This window comes from Balaenoptera ricei, chromosome X (assembly GCF_028023285.1).
Source record: "Balaenoptera ricei isolate mBalRic1 chromosome X, mBalRic1.hap2, whole genome shotgun sequence".
NCBI lineage: Eukaryota > Metazoa > Chordata > Mammalia > Artiodactyla > Balaenopteridae > Balaenoptera > Balaenoptera ricei.
The window spans coordinates 37,667,200-37,690,315 of NC_082660.1; the positions used below are offsets into that span (position 1 = coordinate 37,667,200).

A 23,116-nucleotide genomic window follows, 5' to 3' on the forward strand; every position below is an offset into this window, starting at 1 on the left:
AATGATAAAAGTAAATGCAACCATAAACTAGAGCAAATGGAACATTTAGACCATCGGCATTAGGTGTTCTTGAATTCATACCTTAGCTTATAAATTGAAAACATTTTCTGCTTAAGTCCAGCGGGTCTGCTAGATTTTCTAGAATGGTATCTATTTTAAATTGCCCTGCTGTCTCTCTTAACCAATGAAACAGCCTAAGAATTCCACTCTTACGGCAGAGGAAAAATGACAACTACCTCTCATACTTGGAAGCATATAAAAATAAACCTTGATTTTTCAACTGAAATATACAGTCACTGTGAGGATAACATCAACAGTAGTTACCACTGACATAGAACTTACTATGTGCCACGTACTGTCCTAAGTACTTGACGGATGTTAACACATTTAATCCTCCTAAAAACTCTATGAAGTAGGGATTCTTATCTTCATTTTTCTGATAAAGAAACTGAGGCACAAAAAAATTAGGTTAATTGCCCAAGGTCTCAGAGCTGAGAAGTGAAACGTTTTGATCCTAGAAGTCTGGATCCAGAGACCTTGCTCTTACTCACTATAACAGCTTACTATTTTCAAGGTCTACCTACAATTTAAGAAAAGTCCCCTAAATACTTTAAGAAGTGAGAGACATGAATGCCATTGGACAAGGCTCTTGACCAACACACACTTTTATGTCTCTGTTCCTGCCTCCCTTCTCTCCACCCCCTCCTCCCTTCTCTCCACCCCCTCCTCCCCACACACTCTCTTCAGGAAATTGTTTGGTCAACACATAAGCATCAACGCTGAGGCCCCTGAGGAAATGGAAGGATTAAAAGTAAAATGGAACTTCACTAAAGATATACGGATGGCAAATCAGCACATGAAATGATATTCAACATCATCAGCCATCAGGGCAGCATAAATCAAGACTACAATAAGATACCACTACACGTCTATCAGAATGGCTAACATTTTTATTTTAAGAAATTACTGTTGTGGTTTATGGTTTTTTTTATTATTAAGTTATGTATTTATTTATTTTTGGCTGCATTGGGTCTTCGTTGCTGCACGTGGGCTTTCTCTCGTTGTGGCGAGCGGGGGCTTCTCTTTGTTGTGGTGTGCGAGCTTCTCATTGCGGTGGCTTCTCGTGTTGTGGAGCATGGGCTCCAGTAGTTGTGGCACACAGGCTCAGTAGTTGTGGCTCGCGGGCTCTAGAGTGCAGGCTCAGTAGTTGTGGCACACAGGCTTAGTTACTCCGCAGCATGTGGGATCCTCCCAGACCAGGGCTCGAACCTGTGTCCCCTGCATTGGCAGGCGGATTCTTAACCAGGCGGATTCTTAACCACTGAGCCACCAGGGAAGTCCCGAATAGCTAACATTTTTTTAAAAATCACAATACCAAGTGCTGGCAAGAATTGCAGGGCAACTAGAACTCTCATGTATTGCTGGCAGGAATGCAAGATGGTCTGGCCACTTTGGAAAACAGTTTGGCAGTTTCTTATAAAGCTAAGCATACACTTAGCGTATGACCCAACAATCCCACTTTTAGTTACTTATCCAAAAGAAAACTTATGTTCACAAAAAAATCTATATGCAAAGGCTTATAGCGGCTTTATTCACAATTGCCCCAAACTGGAAACAACCCAGATGGCCTTCAATGAGAGGCTGGTTAAACAAACTGTGATACATCCATACCATGCAACACTACTCAGCAATAAAAAGAATGAACTATCATATATACAACGATATGGATGAAAATCAAAGGCATTATGCTGAGTGAAAGAAACTAAACTGAAAGGCAAAACTACAGACAGAAAACAGGTCCATGGTCACTAGATGAGAGTGGGGGGAGGGTCTGATTATAGAGGGGAGCATGAGGCAGTTCTGGGGGGTGATGGCAGTTACAAAACTGTATGCATTTATTAAACTTCAGACACTAAAACGTCTGAATTTTTACTGTATATAAATTATATCTCAATAAAGCTGGCGAAAGTAAAATAGCAGAAAGACATTTAAAGGCAGTAAGACTTTCCTCTGTTCTTAATGTCCATGGTAGTTTTTCCCACTACTATGAATGTATCATCCCTAAGTGAGAAAGATGAAGGATGAAGAGTAGTATACATTCAGTTTTGGTCTAAACCATGTGAAACAAATTATTGCTTTATAGTAAATCACTAGTCACTGAAACTTAAAGCCTGGCTTTTTGTTGATACTAAATAAGGTCAGAAAGTAATAAATTATAACCATTTTATTTTGTGTGTGGCTGGGTACAAAAGATCTTTGTGTGTTCATAGGTTTGATTATTATGTATGTCATTTCATATGTAGACCGGGCAGCTCACGGAGAACTGAAACAACAATGTTCTGTCACGTGCCAGATCTAGTTCCACAGCTGGTGTTTTAGAATTCAGAAAAAAGTGAACTTCACATCCATGACAGACTTATTCATCGACATAAGTAACCCTAACTTAAGATATATCAGGCTACACAGGGTACCTTTTTATGACAGTATCTTTTAAAAGTACAGCTTAAAACCTTAAAAAAAATTCACTCCCATTACCTTCAACCAACAATCCTGAATTAAGTTGTTTCAAACACCTTAGAATCTTATCTAAAAGTATCTACTTGGTGTACACAAAAATTTCTACAAGCAGGAAATATATTTATAAAATATATGAGTCCATATTTCAAACTCTTGCAAATTTTAACCAATTCAATGATCTCAAAGAAACTACTAGAAAACATCTAGAGTGTAAAAGGAATGAGGATTTTACTGTGTACTGAAAGGTACATGCAATCAATAAAATGGATATATATGTCTTCAATCAATTAAGGATGAGAAAATAAAGCTACTTTAGTCAGCCGTATTTAAAAGGCAGCGTTATGCAAGTTAACATTTGATTAAAACCAAACAAGTTTATCTGACACCAAAACATCTCCAAACCTTCACAGTAGTTGCTTTCAAATTTTTTCTTACACAGAGATGCCTCATTCCAAGCAGAAACTAGGCCTCACTACAGGAGAGATCCTAGGGTGAGGGATAGGGGCATACCTTATATTCACCAACCCTGCCTAATCATTATATAATTTCTTACAGACATGATTTTCCTCTCTCCCTCATCCCTACCATCTCTCCCCTCTCCTGGGTTGAGAATCACTATACAAAATTCAAATATCCAATAAAATACATTTGCAAATTAAACCAAACAATAAATTATTCAAGATACTAATAGAATTACTGAACTCGATCACCCAAATCACCCCTTTGCATACTTACAATGTAGTACTGTGGAAGACGGGTAAGTTTAATGAACAGCTTATTCTTAGAAAGGTTTCCAATAGGATGGGTTGAATAATTGGACAGCTGCAATGTTTCACTGCTTATTGTAGGCAAGTGTTTTATAGATTGTCTGCAACGCTGTTGTCCAAGCCAAAACCTTAAAAGAGATAATCCAAATCACAAAATCATAGACTTTTCTGATTAACTGTGTGCTACTGATTTATAAATAGATTATTAAAGACCACTAAGAAACCAATTAATATGAAATTTAACTGAACTAGTAAAAGGACACATGACCATAATGATGAATCATTTCTCTAGTTTTGTACTGGACTGTTAGTTCTAGTTCTAGTTTAAGGAGTTTAAACTCCAGTGTGAATGGTTTTTAATTAATAAGGTAGAATTAACTAGTATTAAGGCTGAGATACTGTATCAGTTTATTATAGGAGATGAAAGATTTCCTATGGTTTATAAGACAGCACAAACTAATCAACATCTTTTATAAAAAGCCTGAAGTGTTTATAAAACAAAATAGAACAACAAACAATAAGTATAAAAGAATCTCATTTTTCTGGTATCACTGGAGATATTCAGTCCCAGTTTTTATACTGTGCATATAAAGTGATGGGTATGCCTAGCAGGTGCCAGTAAGTGCTGCTTACCTTCTTCCCCTCTCTCTCAGTTAAGCCACCAGATTTCACTTTGATGCTTCTACTACAGTACTCCTCTTATTCCTTTTATCTATCCTTGAGGCTAGGATACCATATAATACGTGAAAAAGGGATAAAATGATTGGTACACAAACTCTCACTGATCCACAATGAGACAACTCAAAAAATAAGAATACAAATTTAGAAGCTTTTCATAGCAACATAACAGTGCCACAACATCCAAGCTCATGATCAGTAGGCTTGCCTTGCATAACAGGGTACAGACCAGTTTGGGTGCTGTTGCATTTCTGTGGTGAGCCACATGGGATACAAAATGTGTACTAGTCATGTGCAGTAAAACCATGTTTAATATATAATATTTTACGGGCATTTTGTCAACTATTACCCCAAAAATGTATAGAATCTGGAAACTGCTTTTTCACCCTGAAAAAGAAATTTAACTACAGCTTCACAGGATAAATTGCTAGAACTGACTATTAATAAAAGAATGAAAATAAATTTTTAAAATACATCAATACTTGCCTCATTTTGGATGACAGTTAAAAACCAATATTCTGAACTTGCAAAAACTGCTTTCAGATCTCTACTTCCACTCTCATCAACATACCTTTGTGAGACTGGTATCTCTACTATGTATGTTATTTTAAAAAAAAAACATGGAAACATTTAAGATACACATTATCTCCTGTGATTTTCATCATCATCAATCCAACCTAGATTAGATAAATTACAACAAACCAGAAACAAGCTCATTTGCCACATTAAAAATTCTAAATCTATTACAAATGTAATATATATAAATTATAAATATGTGAATAATAAGTACAAGATATTCTTTCAAAGCATATATGGGATTGCTATTTCACTCAACTTTTTTGTTATGACTTTGCAGAACAAAAAATTTGAGTGAAGAGTATCTTGTCTGTATATGTTCACTTTCAATGAAAAACATAGATTTTGAATTTTTTTCTTATATTTTTTGTTCTGATTTTATGTATTGAAATGCAATTTTATGTCTGTTCACTCTAATAAAAAAATTGGGGCTTATATTTTGAACATGCTTTTTCAATTCTTTTTTCTAGAATTTGTTTTCATTGCATGCTATAAAAAAAGTAATCACATGAACAGATGCCCAACACCATTAGTCCCTGGAAAATGTAAGTAAAAACCACAGTCAGATACCTATCCCACTCACTAGGATGGCCACTGTCAAAGACAGTAACGAGCACTGACAAGGATGTAGAGAAATGGAAACCCTCATACACTGCTGATGTGACTGTAAAATGGCACAACTACTTTGGAAACTAGTATGGAAACTTCTTTAAAAACTTAAATTTACTGTATGATCCAGTAATTCCATTCCTAGTGGAATGAGAAGTCCAGCCATACATTTGCACATGAATACTCACAGCTGCATTATTCATAAGAGCCAAAAAAGTGGAAACAATCCAAATGTCCATCAACTGATGAATGGATGAATAAAATGTGGCCTAGCCATACAATGGAATGTTAGTTAGCCACGAAAAGGAATGGAGTACTGGTACATGCTTCAACATGGATGAATCCCGAAACATTATGCTAAATGAAAGAAGCCAGTCACAGAAGACCACATATTTTATGATTCCATTTATATGAAATGTCCAGAAAAGAAAAATCTACAAAAACAGAAAGAAGATTCATAGTTGCCTGGGGCTGAGGCTGGGAATGGGGATTAACTGTAAATGAGCATCTTTCTGAGGCAACGGAAATGTTCTAATTGTTCTAAAACTGGATTGTGGTTATTGTTGCAAAACTCAGTAAATTTACTACAAGTCACTGAATTGTACACTTAAAACAGCTGAATTTTATGATATGTAAATTATATTTCAATAAACTTATTTCAAAAAAATTAACGTCCCATGATAGATTAGTGATAAACTGGTCATTCACCAAAGATCATCTGAGAAGCACCACTGTTAAGTGACAACCAGGGGACCTTTCCTATAAATAATGTGAGTTTAAGTACAGATACACATTTGATAAGTTTAAAGCTTTTGGGACTTGACTTTCTGGTTTTAGGTTATATTTCTACTAGCTGGAACTGCCCAAAACCGTAAGTTATGCAAGATGTGAATTATCAAGACTTAAGTATTTAAATCCCACTGAACAGTCTGGCCCCACACCCCCACTCCCCCACCCTGCCATTTGCCAGTTTGGTTTTAATCTCTGATATTTATTTTTATCCCTTGGAATTCTGTTTTATCGATTTAAAAAGAGTCTGTTAGAGTTGCCATAATGGTACCTTTGTGTACCAGGGTGGTAATGAAACCTCACAGAATTATCTCTAGCTCCATTTTCAATTTTATTTAGTTTAACAGTCTGAAGCATTCAAAGGATTCTGAGACAAACTGAATGACAGTATTAGAGAAGCAGAAATGACTACTCTGAAAGTGTCAGCTGGTAGAGTCATACCATGAAGATTATCCCAGATAAGAGCAAATAAGACTCTATTGCAAAGAACACTAGATACAATAAAATTCATTGTGTAAGTGTTTGGTAGAGTGCTTGCACAAGAGAAAATGTGGAAAGGAATCAAAGCTGAGTGTCATGACCTTCATACCTATATTTGCTCTAGAGGGGAATTTGATACAAAGCACTGCCATCTTGGACCTATTCCAAGAAAATTTAGATTCTAAGTACCAAAAGGTACTCAAGTTTCATGTCATAAACATTAAGGATAGTGGGTGATCAAGAGTAATGATGGAGAAGAAAATATATCTTGTCAAAAGAAGTTTCCATTTTTAGTTTTGAGCTAAATAAATAAGCTTACTTAAGTTGCTGAATCCAAGGAATGATCCGTTTCATATCATCATTCACAGACTTCTCCATGTCATCCAGTGTGGCCTGGTCTATAGTATAAAGCACTTCATTAATTAATTGCTTACATGAGACACAAGATATCCAGGTAGCCCAAAATTTAAATGAAAATTACTGTTTTAGGCAGAAAGTAGTGTTATTTTTGAGTCAGAGAAAAACTAAACGAAGCGCATCATGAGGCATAAATTAACCTAATTTGTTTTCCCTCTTTAACATTTAGGGAGAGTTATAGTTAAGATAATTAATAGCAAATGTACATTAGCAGGAAGAACAAGTAGCAAACAACACGAATTAATTCTTTGCCTATAGTTTATTTACCAAAACTCTTAGTCTAGTTAGTTAATATTATTAATTTGTATGTATTTAAAACTCATAGTATTACTAGACTTAGAACCTTAAAAATTATAAAAACTATTAAACTCCATTAAAATGTTTATTTATTAAACACAAATGATCTCTGGCATAAGCACGAGCTGTTGGCTGAAGATTAGCTTGCTAAATGTCACTTAGAATTTTTAATGACACTAGAAAATGCTAATAATAGAATGTTGAGCAAAAAGCAAAATATAAAATGAGTTCAACTAAAGAAAAAAGTATAGAAAATATTAGAAGAGCATTGCTATGGATTGAACTGCATCCCCCCAAATTCATATGTTGAAGCCCTAACTCCTAATGTGATAGTGTTTAGAGGTGGAGCCTTTGGGAGATAATTAGGTTTAGATAAGGTCATGAGGGTGGGCCCTCATATAAGATTAGTGCCCTTATAAACAGACACCAGAGAGCTTGCTCTCTCTCTCTTCCTGCCATGTGAGGATACAGCATGAAGGCTGATGACTATAAGCCAGGAAGAGAGCTCTCACCATAACTTGACCATGGTGGCAACCTTATCTCATAGTTTAAACCTCCAAAACTGTGAGAAAATAAGTTTCTGTTGTTTAAGCCACCCACTCTGTGGTTCTCTGTTATGGCAGCCTGACCTAAGACAAGCATATATCTCCTAAAAACAATGATTACCAACAGGCAACTATTTTTTTGCTTCTCTCATTTTTACTTGTTTAGTTTTTCTACTTATGAGTATGTACTGTGTTAATCATCAAGAAAACAGTTAAATAAAGTTTTGAAGAGCAAACAACAATTTCCTAATGTGTCACTTATCATTTAGCCATCATAAATGTGATGTGATTCAAAGTCATGAGGCCAGTTTTCCATGAGCCGTTCATAGAAAAATCTACCTTTATAGCCATACGACATAGCCATACAATATAACCAGAAAGCCTTTTATTTTCATCAATCTATCTAGCTTAATATTAATTTCAAATGGCAAATGTGCTAATATATTCAAGAACACTGTTCCATCAGCAATACAAAAACACTAAGTTCCTAGTATTTCATCATTTCAGAACACCAACTTGGTAACAGAACATGCTAGAAATCAAACTTCAATTTCTACTGTGTTTAAGCCAGAAAAAAAATCCTTTCCTACAGGATTCTGTACCCTGAGTCATCTGAGATGTTTATACTGTCATAAATCTGTTCTTCAGCCGTGAATGACATTAGATTGTAGTCTTCTCCATGACACCCAACTATTAGTGGTAAAATAGTTAATCTAAAAAAAGATCAGCCATCAATATTATTACTTTTATATAAGAGAAACAACATGAATGTACTTCATACTGGGAAGTTTAACTTCTGGTACAAGAGAGTTAAAATGGGCCCCAAGGAATAGACATCAGCCAGAGTTATTCCTTCCATATCTACTTTCTATACACTGTTTATACCACCCCTCCCAATACCTAATGGCAAAAAATTTTTATTCTGCTTTTGTTAAAAATATTTTTCTTTACACTGAGTGAGTCTATCATTTAGTAACTTACCAAGTCCATAAAGCATCACCTGGAACATTCCAGAATGCAAATCTACAAAAATGTGTAGACACTCCGAATTACCACAGGGCTCCAAGATGGGAACAACAAGAGCTGGAAGTGCAGTCTCTATGGAAGCTGAACAGTTAAGAATTAAGTTATATTTCTATTTGAATATCCCCCCCCAAAAAAATACATATATTTCTCAGGGAGTAGAAACAAACCAACTACTGAATGATCCTGAATGTTACAGGAAAAACATAATTTTGCTAAACTGGGTTAGTAATATTATGTCACTTAGTAGCTCAAAAGAAGAATGTAATCTACAAGGTGACATGAAACAAACACACCCATCTCAAATACTACAGCAAAGAAAAAAACCCTCCAAGATTCCGTTAAAAAGGTTAAAATAGCCCGTGAAAATTTAACCTTATCAGTGAGCTGAGTTCTAGTTTTACTTTCACTCAGTAATGACTAATAAGCTAATTTGAAGGATTTTCTTTCTGATATAATGGGAAAAAAATACTGTTTGGTAAATAGAATAAACTTCATTTATGGCCTAAATATTTTTAATGCCATTCTTCACAAAGAGAGGTGTTTCTGGCAATTAGGGCCCATGTATTTAAAAAAAACCTCTGAACGCTATTAAACATTATTGATTATAAAGGAAAAGATTTTTTCAAGTTATTTACGTACCTCATTTTCAAGTCACAGATGAAATAAGAACAGAGGCAACTGCTAAACACAAACTCCCAAAGCTGCCAATATACTGTTTCTAGAGTTTCACAGTATTTCCACCAGGCCTGATTAACTTTCCCCTTAATCTCACAAGTTGGTATAACACAATCCAGTAAAGGAGCAAAGCCCTGAAAGCACACCATGTGCTAACTGAACGCACACCATGTGCTCATCAGATTGATGACCTGCAAAAGGAATATGCTCTTCTGGTTACCACAGTTCTTTAAAGCTACACTGCAGAAGAAAGGCAGGCAGTGAGGAGAGTGGTAACGTAGGCCCGGCCCTTCTCCAGGTGTGACTTCTCTGTGCTTTGTTAAACAAGGACAATGACATCTTCCTGTCCACGCCATGGGTTCAGGAAGAAGCAATAACAAGCTTGTAAAGGTGCTTTAGAAAGCAAAGTGCTCAAAAATGTACATTTTCTGTATTTCTTTATGTACCAAAGAAACAAACCAAAACCTCTTGTTATAAATTTGCAACAATTAAAATAGGTGATGTTGCCATTGGTACTGTCTATACAAACAAAATAATAAATCAAAAAAAGATTGCAGGAAACATATTTAATCAGAGGAAAACAAACTGCTTTCAAGTATATCTAACATATTTGCATACAAATCTTTAACATGCAGGTCCAGCATAACTCATCTAAAACAAACAAACAAAAAAACAGGACCAAAAAGGCACAAACGGGAATTTCTTTTACAATATTCTATCATTCAGACCAGTGTGACAAATTAAAAAAGTGCTTAGAGATTTGAAGCAGAGTTGCTGATTTTTAAAATATATCTGTATTGTCTTAATTCTTAATGGGATAGGAATGTATTCTTTAAAACAAAACTATTTTTAAAGTGTAGCAACGGAGTAAAACTAATTCTGACAATTGGGATGACAACTATAATTTCAATCTAATTAACAAACTTAAATATTTTTGAAAAGATAGGGCATCAGAGAAGAATATAGAGAACACAGTCCAAAAGATAGAAAATACTTTTCTTTTTTTTAACATCTTTATTGGAGTATAATTACTTTACAATGGTGTGTTAGTTTCTGCTTTATAACAAAGTGAATCAGTTATACATATACATATGTTCCCATATCTCTTCCCTCTTGCAACTCCCTCCCTCCCACCCCTCTAGGTGGTCACAAAGCACTGAGCTGATCTCCCTGTGCTATGCGGTTGCTTCCCACTAGCTACCTATTTTATATTTGGTACTGAATATATGTCCGTGCCACTCTCTCACATTGTCACAGCTTACCCTTCCCCCTCCCCATATCCTCAAGTCCATTCTCTAGTAGGTCTGTGTCTTTATTCCCGTCTTGCCACTAGGTTCTTCATGACCTTTTTTTTTTTTTTTCCTTAGACTCCATATATATGTGTTAGCATACTGTATTTGTTTTTCTCTTTCTGACTTACTTCACTCTGTAGGACAGACTCTAACTCCATCCACCTCACTACAAATAACTCCATTTCGCTTCTTTTTATGGCTGAGTAATATTCCATTGTATATATGTGCCACATCTTCTTTATCCATTCATCTGATGATGGACACTTAGGTTGCTTCCATGTCCTGGCTATTGTAAATAGAGCTGCAATGAACATTTTGGTACATGACTCTTTTTGAATTATGGTTTTCTCAGGGTATATGCCCAGTAGTGAGATTGCTGGGTCATATGGTAGTTCTGTTTTTAGTTTTTTAAGGAACCTCCATACTGTTCTCCATAGTGGCTGTATCAATTTACATTCCCACCAACAGTGCAAGAGGGTTCCCTTTTCTCCACACCCTCTCCAGCATTTATTGTTTCTAGATTTTTTGATGATGGCCATTGTGACCGGTGTGAGATGATATCTCATTGTAGTTTTGATTTGCATTTCTCTAATGATTAATGATGTTGAGCATTCTTTCATGTGTTTGTTGGCAATCTGTATATCTTCTTTGCAGAAATGTCTGTTTAGGTCTTCTGCCCAATTTTGAATTGGGTTGTTTGTTTTTTTGTTATTGAGCTGCATGAGCTGCTTGTAAATCTTGGAGATTAATCCTTTGTCAGTTGCTTCATTTGCAAACATTTTCTCCCATTCTGAGGGTTGTCTTTTGGTCTTGTTCATGGTTTCCTTTGCTGTGCAAAAGCTTTTAAGTTTCATTAGGTCCCATTTGTTTATTTTTGTTTTTATTTCCATTTCTCTAGAAGCTGGGTCAAAAAGGATCTTGCTGTGATTTATGTCATAGAGTGTGATAGAAAATACTTTGATGTACATCTCTGAACATATTTTATGGCTGCCGATGTCCGTATTTTTCTTTACAGAAAATAAAATATATAAGGCCTTAAGCATTTAAAGGCAACAGGTTTTAATGGAGTGTATCCAGAATGGAGAAACTTATGAAGGGAGAATTAAAGGCCCTGCAAAATGACTGCGCTGCACACTTCTTCCTGCAGCAGGAATATATACAAATCTCCTCTTTCATTTCTCCCTATCTATTTACTGAGGACAAGATGAGGAAAGTACCAATAGACAATAATATAAAGTGGGAAGACTGAAGAGAAGTAACTAAGCCCAATTAGGAATGGCTGTGTGTGGTTCACAGCTTCTGAACTGACCTCGAGACCCCAAATCTGGCACTGACAGAGCACAACCCGAGGGAGAGCACCCTGGCTTCCTAGAGTCAGGTGATGCTGAGAAGGGGCCGCAGAGCAAATTACCTTTAGTGCCTTGAACTGCCTTTTTAAAGTTTCTCTCCCAGAGTCTTGCCTACCCTCCCCGAGACATTCCCACCCCCCGTCTCCCACCCTCAAGAAACCACACACTGCCCCCTGGGCTGTCTAAAACCTGCTATCTGTGCACTCCCCTAGCCCTTCCTTGAAATGCTCCATTCTTCCGAGCTACTCATTTCCTCGGCTTATTCTAGTGAGGAGTTGGAAGAAAAGCCATCTAATTAAGGGTAATTGCACTAAGGGGTTCGCAGAACAGACTATGGTCCCTGGTCCCAGCAAAGGATCTGACTAAAGCATGCTTTCCCATCACAAAAGAGATCAAGTAAGACTACATAGAGTATAAATGCATGAACGTGAATTTAAAAAACCAGTTAAAGCATATGTCCTAAAATGGTGGGTCAGCAGACCTTTTCCTACAGCAGTCCTTGTTTGCAGAATTGTTCTGATGAAAGCAGGGCTGAGGGGCCAAACCCCACATGCAGGAACCTCCCTCTCCTTCAAAACAGTCTCCAAAGCACCTTTCTCTAACACCGAGGACTCAACAGACTGGTAGGGCTTGAAAACCACTACTGCAGCACACTCCCACTACAGTAAGAGATCCAGGAAGAGCTGGACTAACATCCTCAAATTACATATGAGGAGAACGGGGCCCAAAGAATTTAAGTGACTTGTTCAAGAGCAGAAGAGCAGGTGAACCCACATCTTCTGGCTACTCAAGCAGTGACATCTCTACAAAATGCTGCTAAAGAAAAATCTTCACAACTTACATGAACACGCAAAACTATTCCTAGGTAAACACACGTTCAGTCCATTTTTCAAAGTAATTTAAATATCCCCCAGGCAATCATACTGAGTTTTTTTTTTTACTTACTAAGACTTGTTTACAGATGATACTAAAGTAAACCAGAGCCTATCAAAAGATCATAAACCGGGAGAAGATGGCGGAAGAGTAAGATGCGGAGATCACCTTCCTCCCCACAGATACATCAGAAATACATCTACACGTGGAACTGCTCCTACAGAACACCCACTGAACGCTGGCAGAAGACGTCAGATCTCCAAAAAGGCAAGAAACTCCCCACGTACCTGGGCAGGGCAAAAGAAAAAAGAAAAAATAGAGACAAAAGAATAGGGACGGGACCCGCACCAGTGGGAGGGAGCTGTGAAGGAGGAAAGGTTTCCACACACTAGGAAGCCCCTTCACGGGCAGAGACTGCAGGTGGCGTAGGGGGGGAGCTTTGGAGCCACGGAGGAGAGCGCAGCCACCACAGGGGTGCGGAGGGCAAAGCGGAGAGATTCCCGCACAGAGGCTCGGCCCCGAGCAGCACTCACCAGCCTGAGAGGCTTGTCTGCTCACCCGCCGGGGCGGGCGGGGGCTGGGAGCTGAGGCTCGGGCTTCGGTCGGATCGCAGGGAGAGGACTGGGGTTGGCGGCGTGAACACAGCCCAAAGGGGGCGAGTGCACCACAGCTAGCCGGGAGGGAGTCCGGGAAAAGGTCTGGAGCTGTCGAAGAGGCCAGAGACTTTTTCTTGCCTCTTTGTTTCCTGGTGCGCGAGGAGAGGGGATTCAGAGCGCCGCCTAAATGAGCTCCAGAGATGGGCACGAGCCGCGGCTATCAGCACGGACCCCAAAGACGGGCCTGAGACGCTAAGGCTGCTGCTGCCGCCACCAAGAAGCCTGTGTGCAAGCACAGGTCACTCTCCACACCTCCCCTCCCGGGAGCCTGTGCAGCCCGCCACTGCCAGGGTCCCGTGATCCAGGGACAACTTCCCCGGGAGAAAGCACGGCGCGCCTCAGGCTGGTGCAACGTCACGCCGGCCTCTGCCGCCGCAGGCTCGCCCCGCATCCGTACCCCTCCCTCCCCCCGGTCTGAGTGAGCCAGAGACCCTTAATCAGCCGCTGCTTTAACCCCGTCTTGTCTGAGCAAAGAACGGACACCCTCAGGTGACCTACACACAGAGGCGGGTCCAAATCCAAAGCTGAATCCCAGGAGCTGTGCGAACAAAGAAGAGAAAGGGAAATTTCTCCCAGCAGCCTCAGAAGCAGTGGATTAAAGCTCCACAATCAACTTGATGTACCCTGCACCTGTGGAATACCTGAATAGACAACGAATCATACCAAATTGAGGAGGTGGACTTTGGGAGCAAGATATTTTATTTTTTCCCCTTTTCCTCTTTTTGTGAGTGGGTTATGTGTATGCTTCTGTGTGAGATTTTGTCTGTATAACTTTGCTTTCACCATTTGTCCTAGTGTTCTGTCCGTCCGTTTTTATTTTTCCTTAAAAAAATTTTTTTTCTTAATAATTATTTTTTATATATTTTAATAACTTTATTTTATCTTACTTTCTTTTCTTTTCTTTTATTTTATCTTCTTCTTTCTTTCTTTCTCTTTTTTCTCCCTTTTATCCTGAGCCGTGTGGATGACAGGCTCTTGGTGCTCCAGCCAGGCATCACGGCTGTGCCTCTGAGGTGGGAGAGCCAACTTCAGGACACTGGTCCACAAGAGACCTCCCAGCTCCACATAATACCAAATGGCGAAAATCTCCCAGAGATCTCCATCTCAACGCCACGACCCAGCTTCACTCAACGACCAGCAAGCTATAGTGCTGGACACCCTATGCCAAACAACTAGCAAGACAGGAACACAGCCCCACCCATTAGCACAGAGGCTGCCTAAAATCATAATAAGGCCACAGACACCCCAAAACACACCACCAGACGTGGACCTGCCCACCAGAAAGACAAGATCCAGCCTTATCCACCAGAACACAGGCACTAGTCCCCTCCACCAGGAAGCCTACACAACCCACTGAACCAACCTTAGCCACTGGGGACAGACACCAAAAACAACGGGAACTACGAAGCTGCAGCCTGCGAAAAGGAGACCCCAAACACAGTAAGATAAGCAAAATGAGAAGACAGAAAAACACACAGCAGATGAAGGACCAAGGTAAAAACACACCAGACCTAACAAATGAAGAGGAAATAGGCAGTCTACCTGAAAAAGAATTCAGAATACTGATAATAAAGATGATCCAAAATCTTGGAAACAGCATAGACAAAATGCAAGAAACATTTAACAAGGACCTAGAAGAACTAAAGAGGAAACAAGCAACAATGAACAACACAATAAATGAAATTAAAAATACTCTAGAAGGGATCAATAGCAGAATAACTGAGGCAGAAGAACGGATAAGTGACCTGGAAAATAAAATAGTGGAAATAACTACTGCAGAGCAGAATAAAGAAAAAAGAATGAAAAGAACTGAGGACAGTCTCAGAGACCTCTGGGACAACATTAAACGCACCAACATTCGAATTATAGGGGTCCCAGAAGAAGAAGAGAAAAAGAAAGGGACTGAGGAAATATTTGAAGAGATTATAGTTGAAAACTTCCCTAATATGGGAAAGGAAATAGTTAATCAAGTCCTGGAAGCACAGAGAGTCCCATACAGGATAAATCCAAGGAGAAACACACCAAGACACATATTAATCAAACTATCAAAAACTAAATATAAAGAAAACATATTAAAAGCAGCAAGGGAAAAACAACAAATAACACACAAGGGAATCCCCATAAGGTTAACAGCTGATCTTTCAGCAGAAACTCTGCAAGCCAGAAGGGAGTGGCAGGACATATTTAAAGTGATGAAGGAGAAAAACCTACAACCAAGATTACTCTACCCAGCAAGGATCTCATTCAGATTTGATGGAGAAATTAAAACCTTTACAGACAAGCAAAAGCTGAGAGAGTTCAGCACCACCAAACCAGCTTTACAACAAATGCTAAAGGAACTTCTCTAGGCAAGAAACACAAGAGAAGGAAAACACCTACAATAACAAACCCAAAACATTTAAGAAAATGGGAATAGGAACATACATATCGATAATTACCTTAAATGTAAATGGATTAAATGCTCCCACCAAAAGACACAGGCTGGCTGAATGGATACAAAAACAAGACCCGTATATATGCTGTCTACAAGAGACCCACTTCAGACCTAGGGACACATACAGACTGAAAGTGAGGGGATGGAAAAAGATATTCCATGCAAATGGAAATCAAAAGAAAGCTGGAGTAGCAATTCTCATATCAGACAAAATAGACTTTAAAATAAAGACTATTACAAGAGACAAAGAAGGACACTACATAATGATCAAGGGATCGATCCAAGAAGAAGGTATAACAATTGTAAATATTTATGCACCCAACATAGGAGCACCTCAATACATAAGGCAAATACTAACAGCCATAAAAGGGGAAATTGACAGTAACACAATCATAGTAGGGGACTTTAACACCCCACTTTCACCAATGGACAGATCATCCAAAATGAAAATAAGTAAGGAAACACAAGCTTTAAATGATACGTTAAACAAGATGGACTTAATTGATATTTATAGGACATTTCACCCAAAAACAACAGAATACACATTTTTCTCAAGTGCTCATGGAACATTCTCCAGGATAGATCATATCTTGGGTCACAAATCAAGCCTTGGTAAGTTTAAGAAAATTGAAATCGTATCAAGTATCTTTTCCGACCACAATGCTATGAGACTAGATATCAATTACAGAAAAAGATCTGTAAAAAATACAAACACATGGAGGCTAAACAATACACTACTTAATAACGAAGTGATCACTGAAGAAATCAAAGGGGAAATCAAAAAATACCTAGATACAAATGACAATGGAGACACGATGAGCCAAAACCTATGGGATGCAGCAAAAGCAGTTCTAAGAGGGAAGTTTATAGCAATACAAGCCTACCTCAAGAAACAGGAAACATCTCAAATAAACAACCTAACCTTGCACCTAAAGCAATTAGAGAAAGAAGAACAAAAAAACCCCAAAGTTAGCAGAAGGAAAGAAATCATAAAGATCAGATCAGAAATAAATGAAAAAGAAATGAAGGAAATGATAGCAAAGATCAATAAAACTAAAAGCTGGTTCTTTGAGAAGATAAACCAAATTGATAAACCATTAGCCAGACTCATCAAGAAAAAAAGGTAAAAGACTCAAATCAATAGAATTAGAAATGAAAAAGGAGAAGTAACAACTGACACTGCAGAAATACAAATGATCATGAGAGATTACTACAAGCAACTCTATGCCAATAAAATGGACAACCTGGAAGAAATGGACAAATTCTTAGAAATGCACAACCTGCTGAGACTGAACCAGGAAGAAATAGAAAATATGAACAGACCAATCACAAGCACTGAAATTGAAACTGTGATTAAAAATCTTCCAACAACCAAAAGCCCAGGACCACATGGCTTCACAGGCGAATTCTATCAAACACTTAGAGAAGAGCTAACACCTATCCTTCTCAAACTCTTCCAAACTATTGCAGAGGGAGGAACACTCCCCAACTCATTCTACGAGGCCACCATCACCCTGATACCAAAACCAGACAAAGATGTCACAAAGAAAGAAAACTACAGGCCAATATCACGATGAACACAGATGCAAAAATCCTCAACAAAATACTAGCAAACAGAATCCAACAGCACATTAAAAGGATCATACACCATGATCAAGTGAGGCTTATTGCAGGAATGCAAGGATTCTTCAATATACGTAAATCAAGCAACATGATACACCATATTAACAAATTGAAGGAGAAAAACCATATGATCGTCTCAATAGATGCAGAGAAAGCTTTCGACAAAATTCAACACCCATTTATGATAAAAGCCCTGCAGAAAGTAGGCATAGAGGGAACTTTCCTCAACATAATAAAGGCCATATATGACAAACCCACAGCCAACATCGTCCTCAATGGTGAAAAACTGAAACCATTTCCACTAAGATCAGGAACAAGACAAGGTTGCCCACTCTCACCACTATTATTCAACATAGTTTTGGAAGTTTTAGCCACAGCAATCAGAGAAGAAAAAGAAATAAAAGGAATCCAAATCAGAAAAGAAGAAGTAAAGCTGTCACTGTTTGCAGATGACATGATACTATACATAGAGAATCCTAAAGATGCTACCAGAAAACTCCTAGAGCTAATCAATGAATTTGGTAAAGTAGCAGGATACAAAATTAATGCACAGAAATCTCTTGCATTCCTATACACTAATGATGAAAAATCTGAAAGTGAAATTAAGAAAACACTCCCATTTACCATTGCAATAAAGGAATAAAATATCTAGGAATAAACCTACCTAAGGAGACAAAAGACCTGTATGCAGAAAATTATAAGACACTGATGAAAGAAATTAAAGATGATACAAATAGATGGAGAGATATACCATGTTCTTGGATTGGGAGAATCAACATTGTGAAAATGACTCTACTACCCAAAGCAATCTACAGATTCAATGCAATCCCTATCAAACTACCACTGGCATTTCTCACAGAACGAGAACAAGAAATTTCACAATTTGTATGGAAACACAAAAGACCCCGAATAGCCAAAGCAATCTTGAGAACGAAAAATGGAGCTGGAGGAATCAGGCGCCCTGACTTCAGACTATACTACAAAGCTACAGTAATCAAGACAGTTTGGTACTGGCACAAAAACAGAAATATAGATCAATGGAACAGGATAGAAAGCCCAGAGATAACCCCATGCACATATGGTCACCTTATCTTTGATAAAGGAGGCAAGCATGTACAGTGGAGAAAAGACAGCCTCTTCAATAAGTGGTGCTGGGAAAACTGGACAGGTACATGTAAAAGTATGAAATTAGAACACTCCCTAACACCATACACAAAAATAAACTCAAAATGGATTAAAGACCTAAATGTAAGGCCAGACACTATAAAACTCTTAGAGGAAAACATAGGCAGAACACTCTATGACATAAATCACAGCAAGATCCTTTTTGACCCAGCTCCTAGAGAAATGGAAATAAAAACAAAAATAAACAAACAGGACCTAATGAAACTTAAAACTTTTTGCACAGCAAAGGAAACCATAAACAAGACGAAAAGACAACCCTCAGAATGGGAGAAAATATTTGCAAATGAAGCAACTGACAAAGGATTAATCTCCAAGATTTACAAGCAGCTCATGCAGCTCAAAAACAAAAAAACAAACAACCCAATCCAAAAATGGGCAGAAGACCTAAATAGACATTTCTCCAAAGAAGATATACAGACTGCCAACAGACACATGAAAGAATGCTCAACATCATTAATCATTAGAGAAATGCAAATCAAAACTACAATGAGATATCATCTCACACCGGTCACAATGGCCATCATCAAAAAATCTAGAAACAATAAATGCTGGAGAGGGTGTGGAGAAAAGGGAACACTCTTGCACTGTTGGTGGGAATGTAAATTGATACAGCCACTATGGAGAACAGTATGTAGGTTCCTTAAAAAACTAAAAATAGAACTACCATACGACCCAGCAATCCCACTACTGGGCATATACCCTGAGAAAACCATAATTCAAAAGGAGTCATGTACCAAAATGTTCATTGCAGCTCTATTTACAATAGCCAGGACATGGAAGCAACCTAAGTGTCCATCATCGGATAAATGGATAAAGAAGATGTGGCACATATATACAATGGAATATTACTCAGCCATAAAAAGAAACGAAATTGAGTTATTTGTAGTGAGGTGGATGGAGTTAGAGTCTGTCCTACAGAGTGAAGTAAGTCAGCAAGAGAAAAACAAATACAGTATGCTAACACATATATATGGAGTCTAAGGAAAAAAAGAAAAAAAGGTCATGAAGAACCTAGTGGCAAGATGGGAATAAAGACACAGACCTACTAGAGAATGGACTTGAGGATATGGGGAGGGGGAAGGGTAAGCTGTGACAAAGTGAGAGAGTGGCATGGACATATATTCACTACGAAACGTAAAATAGATAGCTAGTGGGAAGCAACCGCATAGCACAGGGAGATCAGCTCGGTGCTTTGTGACCACCTAGAGGGGTGGGAGGGAGGGAGATGCAAGAGGGAAGAGATATGGGAACATATGTATATGTATAACTGATTCACTTTGTTATAAAGCAGAAACTAACACACCATTGTAAAGCAATTATACTCTAGTAAAGATGTTAAAAAAAAAAAAGTCAGCTAAAGTCTCACAATAAAACTAATGGATATTTTAATATATTACATCATTAAATACATAAAATATGAAGTAAATAAATTAAGAGTCCAACTTCAGAAGCTAAGGGGGAAAGAGGTACAGATGAAATAAATGCCGAAAAAAAAGAGTAAAAAATCAATTAAATGAAAAAGAATTCAAATGAAATACAAGCAAGTTACAGCAATAAACAAGACTAAAACTCTTGACAAATAAGCATATGAAATAAAAGTGCTCAACATCATATGTTATTAGGGAATTACAAATTAATGCAATGAGATACAACTACACATCTATCAGTACTAAAATGGCTATGGTACATCCACACAGTGGAATATTATTCAGCGATCAAAGGAAATGAGCTCTCAAGCTACAAAAGGACACAGAGGAAACTTAAATGCATATTGTTAAAGAAGCCAGTCTGAAAAGGCTACATGCTGTATGATTCCAGATACATGACACTGAAGAAAAGGCAAATCTACAGAGACAGTAAAAATACCAGTGGCTGCCAGGGGTACAAGGGAGGAAAAGATCAATAAATAGGAGGAGTGCAGGGGATTTTGTGGCAGTGAAGTTACTCTGTATGATATTGCAATGATGGATATGACATTATAATTGTCACATATATTGATATAATGCATAAACATTGGCAAGTATATGACATTAAACTTCGGTCAAAACCCTTAGAATTGTACAACAAAGGAGTGAAAGTGAACCTATGGACATTAGGTAACAATAACGTATAATATACCAATATTTGTTCATCAATTATAACAAATGTACCATACTAACATGAGTTAGTAATATGGGAACTTGGATGAGAGGAGAGGGAGAGCACTTTGTACTTTCTGATCAATTTTTCTGTAAATCTAAAATTGCTTTAAAAAATAAAGTCTGTTAAAATAAATAAATAAATAAATAAAGTCTGTTAATTTTTTAAAAAAAGATCATAAATCTCAATTTTCTACAATCCCAATGATATTTTAGAATTTTACTATTTTGAAAAATTAGAAATAATTAAAATTAGAAAAATTAAGATTGCAAAAATACTGTGAGCACCAGGTAATCACAGCCAAAAACAACTGGGGTAGGAATAGTAAATATGCTCATTGTGATACTGTGAAACTATATTCCTAGAATGAAAGCACTTACTTTGTAAACGACTGACCGTCCCCTAACGCTCTGAATATACCAGGTAATTAGAAGATTTTTCACTATGTGTGCATATCTGTATTTCTTATTTTGAACCCTGTTAATGTATTAACAACTCAAAAACATTTTTAAAAAGACAAGGGATATATTTTGCTTCATTCAAACAGGCATTATTTCATAAATACATTATAAATATTTGCAAAGCTGCCTTAACCTTTTAGAAGAAAAAACAAAAGAAGATTCATATTAAAATGTTAAAATAGCTTCTATATCAATAGGAAAGAAAAGTTTTAAGGAGTTTTAAGGATATACATACATTTCAAAAATAAGGTCAAGCTAAATGAAAAAGAAGAAAGTAAGGGGAAAATTAAGACAAGCTTGGTAGATCACAAATTAAAATACAGCCTCTACAACAAAATCAGTATATCAGGAAAAAAATCATTAAGAAAGACTCTTCAGAAAATGAAAGTGGATACTAATTTAAACAAAAGACAGACAAAAATGCCAATTTAAAATAACCTACAATTTTCATTGGCATTGAAGCCTCTAAGAATGGCCTTCAGTTCCTGGAGCTTCTGATGAGCTCGTGCATGGACACTGTCAATCAGGAGTTTTTCTATGGATAAATGATCGATCTGCATAAACGAGAACAGAATTGTATGTGCAATTTAAACATTTTTACTTTAAAAGCCTGAGAGTAGATTATTGTGCTCCAAGATACTTCCTTTTAGAATCACAATGATTAAGTGTTAACCAGTAAAAGAAAGCAAACTTAAAATTAAAAAAATAAATTTAAACGGTATTGATAACTTAAAGGCTACAGTTAACATTCTGGCAACTATAGATCGCATCTAAATTACAGAATTTGAAAGAACATCTTAAAAATTATATTAGATGTTAAAACAACCACAACAAATGTACAAGCATAACATTCATTTAAAATAAGTTTCATAAAGGGTTTTAGGAACAATTAGGTATTTTAAAGGATTTGTGCTAAAAGTTTAAGTATAAATGGTAAGTTATATTACTATATTCATTTAATCAAACCAATGTTGAAATATATTGAGTTCTTTTACCTTCATGGCTCTTTCTACTAATTTGGAATCAGAAGCTGGCAAAGGAGGATCATGAAAAATCTGTAAAGGCTTGGAGACATCATTCTCATCAATTTTAATGGTAACTTTGTGAACAGATGCTGTCCCTGTTTTTCTCCCAAGAACCTGTTGACTAAAGAGAAAAAAGAAATATTAAGAATTTTTTCCAACACAGTCTGTTAACTTCTGGAATAAAAGAGAGACAGTTTATTGTGCACCTTATCCAGAGCCTAGAACATGGCAGGTCCTCACTGTTTGTTGAGGGAATATTAATATTGGGAAGACAGCTATTCTGTAATCCAACACAATATGATTTACTACATTTAAAAAAAAACACAGACACAGAATTTAAAAGTAAAACACATGCACACACACACACAAAAAGGCCAAAACAATCTTTAAGTGGTGTCTATTCACCTCTGATTCCTTGACAGAAAATGGGAATCAAGCAAAGTTCAAATAGGGAATAGAGGATTGTAAAACAGCCTGATACTGATTTTCCCCAAAAAACTCCCCCAAAAGTTTTTAAAAGGTGCAATTCAAAAGATAACACTGTGATAAGCAAGGATTTTTAAAAAATGATACCTGATAATCTAACCTAATGGGCTTTTAGCAATCTGGCATGAAGCCAGAGTAATCTAATCTTTAAGAATAGTAAGTTTTAGTACAAATAGATAAACGTCTACATATTTAAAACATGCCATGTTCTAAGAAA

The 23,116-nt window shown here is 37.2% G+C and overlaps 1 protein-coding gene across 4 annotated transcripts in view; it reads right to left on the reverse strand.

Annotated features, from left to right (window-relative positions):
* Positions 1 to 23,116, reverse strand: part of MED14 (mediator complex subunit 14) — a 73,363-nt gene that overhangs the window by 33,506 nt on the left and 16,741 nt on the right. For all 4 annotated transcript variants that reach the window (XM_059910190.1, XM_059910188.1, XM_059910187.1 and 1 more), the window contains exons 9-13: positions 22,384 to 22,534; positions 21,831 to 21,942; positions 8,657 to 8,782; positions 6,736 to 6,814; positions 3,253 to 3,412 (exon numbers count right to left, since the gene is read on the reverse strand). In XM_059910190.1, the coding sequence (XP_059766173.1) occupies positions 3,253 to 3,412; positions 6,736 to 6,814; positions 8,657 to 8,782; positions 21,831 to 21,942; positions 22,384 to 22,534 (628 nt within the window). The remainder of the gene's footprint in view (positions 1 to 3,252; positions 3,413 to 6,735; positions 6,815 to 8,656; positions 8,783 to 21,830; positions 21,943 to 22,383; positions 22,535 to 23,116) is intronic.